Here is a 6,000-nt window from a genome sequence, read left to right on the forward strand (position 1 = left end):
TTCTGATCTGAGGAAATGTCATTTTAGAGTGCAAAATGAGAACACTTGATTATAATTTCTTGGGTTTCTAAGAATAAGTCTGAATAGCAAATTATTTTAATGGTTATCTTCCTTTTTAAACAAATAAGAATTGTCTTAACGATTTAAAGAAAAAAGATAACATTGTTTTTTAAACTCAAACGAAGCCCAGATGAAATTGTCATAGATTTGTTAATATCACAAAAAGACCTTTTCCTAAATGACAGTATTTTGGAACCTGTTGGGAACCCCCTTGATTTTGGAGCACAGTTACTTTGCAGGAGTTTAGGCCCCCACTGACCTGGCTGCTACTCGTCTTTCTCAACGTGCAGTATTAAGGACAGACTGCACTGTAACAACCCTGCCCCATGCAAACGGCTCTTTTTGGGAAGATTCTGAGGGCTGGGCCTGCAAATCTCTCTCTTACCAAATGCCTCTGTGTATCACTCAAGCACTGCATGGTTTGAGACGCACAACCCTTGGAGGCAGATCAGGAAAGCCTCGGTGGTCACCGAGACCAACTTATCTGACAATGAACTCTTTGTCTCTCCTCTGCCCAGGTGCAAGTGTAATCTCCATGCCACTGTGTGTGTGTATGACAACAGCAAACTGACATGTGAATGTGAGCACAACACTACAGGTCCAGACTGTGGGAAATGCAAGAAGAATTATCAGGGCCGACCTTGGAGTCCAGGCTCCTATCTCCCCATCCCCAAAGGCACTGCAAATACCTGTGAGTAACTTTGCTTGATAACAGCATATTCTGTGCACAATGAGGTGATAGTTCCTCTCAATTTTGCTTACAGTTGTGATTTTATTCCTCTTACCAGTTGTCTCATTCTTCTTTAAAGTGCAATGAAAGTTTCCATCCCTATCTTACCTCATGTAGACATCTTTTAGCACTCTGATCATCTGTAAAATGCAGTCATCTAACATTCACATCAAATGTGTTGGGAAATGATACTTGACATCATAGAAGGAATTTTTTTCTAAGTGGATGAGACAGGGGTGATTTTTTCCTCCCCCAAATTAATTTCCTATTAAAATATCAAAGGCCTTGAAAAGTCGACTCTAACTTAATCTTAGCCATAAACAATTTACAGAAGTTATTTGAATGTCTATAGCCCCATTTCCCCTACTCAGTATCCTGAGAGATGCTTTGTCCAGAAGATTTTTTTCCCGCTACAGTTTTAGCGAGGCCCTAACTTTGTCTTGTGAAAAGCTTGGCTGTTTCCAAACTCCAGCAATTGAAACATACCTGCTTTGGATCCTGTGGATAGAGGGCCCCCTTTGGATAAAGAGCATGACTGTAGGCCTGTGGGGACCATATTAAGAAAAAAATATTTCTGTACACATGTGAAAGAGTGCAAGCATTATCTGTGTTTATAGAAACCATGTGTGTGCCCCCACTGAAATCCCTGATTCCCCATAGGACAACAGGCTCTGACATGCTCACAGAGAAATATGATTATTTGCTGAATAATTTGCCCAGTTCCATGGATGGACCAATTAACTACCTGCAACATCCCAAGGTTTGCCCTCTTTAAAAAGTAGAGAAAGGGGGAGACTAGAATGTCCCCCATTCAGTGCGAACTAACAGAAGCAGCAGGACAGTGAGCATAGGAGAATCAGAACTTGAGAATCCACTGGTTCCACAGAAGGGTAAGAATGTTATCAGGCACTTCAAAGCAGCAGCTGTGAGAAACCAGACCTAAGAACTCGTATCACAGGAACCAGGACCTTATCAAGTTAAACGTAAGAGTAATGGACCAAGTAACAAGCCATGAAGTATGGGGGCATGAAATTATGATAAAATGTCTATGAAACAGAAAGAAATCCTTCAAAAGGTTTTAAAAAAATCCTTCTTTGTAAGGGTATTCAGTTGCTTTCAGTGTTAAAGAAAAAAACTGACTTCTTGCTCCTAAAATTAATACATTAATGCTCTGTTGAGCAGAAATGTTGATGTTTAAAGGTGATTTTATTAATGGAAACTCTGTGGCCTTTCCTCAATTGTTGAGGGCCATAGACTCATGAAATTGGAAGGGATGTGGCAAAGTTATTTGTTGCAGTACCCTGTGGTTGGCCACCTAAGAACTCCTATGACCACAGTTGTCAAATTTAGTTTAAAGCTTTCCTAAAGTGAAAATGACTCAGATTTCCTTTTTAATGTCTGCTCCTTCTTTAGTGGAAAAGGCTGGAAGAGAGTGAAGTTCACAAACACTTCCTGGCATTCTGGCTCATCCTCAGGGCAGGTCAACTTGCCAAGGCCACTGGAGAGGCAGCAGGGGAAGGCTGCTGCTGAAGGCATCAGCTTCTATTCTAACATGATCTTGTTCTTCTACCCATAAGTGTACTTCCGAGTTTTTATTTCAAGACATTTTCACTGGAAAGGCTTTCTTGTTTCATCCAAGCTTTCTCATTGAAAGTGATTTCCTGTTGTAATCATCATGGAAATGACTTGTATACCCCAAATCCTTTGCATATTGAAGATCACCAAGTCACTTTCTGACCAAAGGAATGAAACTTGTTTCAGTTTTCCTTGTACATCCAATTGTCCACCTATCCCTTAGTTTTACTGGTTTTCTCTAGACTTTTTGGATGTTTTCCTCATTGATGTCAAAATAGACAGGTGATGGATGGACCCAGTGTCTAAAGGGGTTAAATTCAATATTCCAATCATCAGTATGGCAGAAATTAGATGAAGGATTTTAGAAACTATCTGCAGATCTGCAGTGGTCCAGTCTTGCAATGGGAATAACTCCTTTGACTAAATCTCTGACACATCAGACTGCTTTAAAGCATCTGAGGATGGAAGTAAACAATTTAGTAGTTTAGTGCACAGACTCCAGGGTGGAATCCAGTTTCTCCATTTACTAGCTATGTGACCTTGAAAAAGTAAGCTAACCTCTGCAACACTGTTTCCCATCTCTAATGTGAGGATAATAACAGTTATTACCTCATGTGGATTTTTAGACGGTTGACTAAGCTAACACATGTAATGTGTTTAGCCTAACACCTGTCACAAAATAAGCATTCAAAAAATAATTGATTTTTAGTTTTTTTCAGAAGACAGTCTTGTCCATTGTTGGACAGTGTTAACTGACATAAGAGTTATTTCTTATTGAACCTTTTTTTTTTTTTTTCTTTTTAAGTAGTAAAAGAAGTATATTGACCCTGGCTTTATTTCTTACCCAGGTTAAACATTATCAACTCCAATTCTTATGTGCTAATGTTTTCATGTCCTTTACCTGGTTGCCTGCTCTGGAAGTCCTCTAAATCATTAGTGTGGTACTCCCAGTCAAGCACAGGACCTTCAGCAGTTTTATGATTCTCACTTCATATTGGCTTTTTCTTACACATATGCATACAGGTACACACACACACACACACACACACACACTCACATGACTCTAATGGGTACATTACAAGTCAGTTATCTATGAGGGATACTTAGGATATATCACTGCCTAACATAAGAACACAAAAGGTACAACTTCTGGTCCCTCAAAATCAACTCTTCAGGGACCTAGAAATGCCACTCATCCTGGATAATCTCTAGAGTTAGCAGAATCTCAAGCAACCAGGATACTTTTCATCTAGGATGATCAGTTTCTGCTCACTTTCACCAGTTTTAACAAAACAACTAGGAGATCTTCATTAAATCAGGGAATGACAAGATTCTCCCCCAAGACACTCAGCCCACCACTCAGGGATACCCTAGATGGGACCTTGCTGAGAGTCATTTGGCTTTGGAGGTCCTATATTCTAGAGCAGTTCAAGACCACTGTTGTATGAAACATGCAGAGCTAAGCAGAGTGTGCAGAAGGCCAACACCCTAAAATATAGCCACCCCAGTCTGTAAGACACACCACATTTCCCTATGCTTTTCATGACAATAAACTTGACAGAGGCAGAATAACTTTTGTGATATTTTTATTCATCATGCTTTTATTCAAGACCTGTGTGTTTTCTTGGACTTTTAATGCCATGCACATGTATATCAAAATCTTTTCTTTCTTTTTCTACAAAGCTTGTATTTTATAGAAAAGACATTTTTCTTCTCCTTATTGATCTTCATTCCTTTTTGATAGAATTCTATTTTGGATGTCCTTTGAATTTTATTTCTGTCTTCCAAGTAATAGCAGTTCTGTCCAACTTCGTGCTTAATTATGATTCTCTTGATTCCCCATTGTCCAGCTCATGAATAAAAGTATTAAATAACTCTTTAAACTCTGATCCCTATGGAATAACACATGTTATTCTATATATAGATGCTAAAAACTTAATAATCACTATGTAGGAATCATAACTTCAGCAAAGATAATATCATAGCTATACCTCTCCTTCTCTGGCTATATTCTATGACCCATAAAAGCACTCCATGGCCAGATAAGTCTGAAAAATGCTGTACACTATACTGACTATTCATATTACATTACTATAATAGAAACAATTGAAAAGTTCTACAATAAAGCAACCTATTTTACCCAATGTTTCCCAAACTTATTTGCTTCATGGACCATTCAATAACTTTCTATAAAACACTCTTATGGGGACATGCTGAGCTAAACAGTTCCTTGCAGCCTAGCCATAGAAATGTCATGGAGATAGACAGAAAACTGAGCTAGTTCAGCTGTATTCAATCTTTTATTTTTCCCTTACCCACATGGTCTAATATTCTTCAAAGAATGAAAATCAAATTGGTCTGACTTTGACATTATTTGTTCATAAATCTAACTTGAATTGTTACACAATATCTAGGAGTCCTCTGAGTGATGAAAAGTAATTTGATGATTGTTCTATTATTTTCTCCGGTATCAAGTTTGCATTGACCAATTTATATCTTCCCAGGTGCACACATGTATGTGTCTTTATCCAGACAATTTCCTAAATGCTTTATATACATTAGTCCATTCTAAACTCAAAATAGTCTTACAAGACAAATACTACTATTTTAATTTTAAACACATGGAATATTGTGATTTCAGAGGAAAAATATCTTGCTTAAGGTTTACACAGCTAGAAAGGGTTAAAGGGAGGATTTGAATCCAGGTGGATCTTGACCCTGAGGACTGCACATTGCACTGTACTGCTGACCAAGTTAAATTTGAGTGACTTTCTCTGCTCTCCAGTGGGATTTAGGCTCCATTTCAATGCCTATTTGAACAAATCAGTTTTCTCTAAACCTGCCCTCTTCCTTCATCTCTGCTTATTTTTCTGCCTTCAAAGACTCCCCTTCTATTAGTCTTTTAAATCTCCATACTCCCTATCCCTGCCTGTTCTCAGTCTACAATTTTTTCTTGACATTCTAGCCTATTATTGTGATTTTAGATCTTAGTATTATTGATTTAGTAGTAATCAACCAATTCTAACTTCAATCTTTCTAATAATTTCAGAAAAAATTTTCAACTGTCAGTAAAGATCTCAAAGTCAATATGCTAGATACTAAATTCATTTCTTTCCCCTAAAGCATTTTTCTCTTCACTTTATATTGAAGTTTTGCTCATTTTTCAAGACTGCTCCTTGATGCCTCATTGAAGCCTACCTAGACTCTCCTATGCAAAATCAATTACTTCTGTCTCTCTCTCAAATATTGATAATGTGTGTAGATTTACAACAGATCGACTATCTTTAACCAAAATTATTATAATAATGATAGCTACCATTTATTAAGTTTACTACAGGCTTTTACACTTCATAAAGTACTTTAAGTTTTTTATTGGTTTAAATCCCCACAACATCCCCATGGGATATGTACTATTATTATCCTCATTTTACAGATAAGGAAATGCAGACACAGAAAGGTTAAGTTGTTCCAAAGTCCCATAGCTAATGTATGACACAGCAAGATTTAAACTTAGGTCTGTCTCATTATAGGAATTCAAATTTGGGAAATTTAATAATAGGTCCATATTTTATTCTTGGTCTTCATCAACATTTGTGGATTTTTTTTTTTCTTTTTTTTTTTTTTTTTTTTTTTTT

At 37.2% G+C, this 6,000-nt stretch overlaps 1 protein-coding gene across 4 annotated transcripts in view; it reads left to right on the forward strand.

Annotated features, from left to right (window-relative positions):
* Window positions 1–6,000, forward strand: part of NTNG1 (netrin G1) — a 354,079-nt gene that overhangs the window by 261,976 nt on the left and 86,103 nt on the right. For all 4 annotated transcript variants that reach the window (XM_025366053.1, XM_025366062.1, XM_025366082.1 and 1 more), the window contains exon 4: window positions 579–751. In XM_025366053.1, coding sequence (XP_025221838.1) covers window positions 579–751 — 173 coding nt within the window. The remainder of the gene's footprint in view (window positions 1–578; window positions 752–6,000) is intronic.

This window comes from Theropithecus gelada, chromosome 1 (assembly GCF_003255815.1).
Source record: "Theropithecus gelada isolate Dixy chromosome 1, Tgel_1.0, whole genome shotgun sequence".
Lineage (NCBI taxonomy): Eukaryota > Metazoa > Chordata > Mammalia > Primates > Cercopithecidae > Theropithecus > Theropithecus gelada.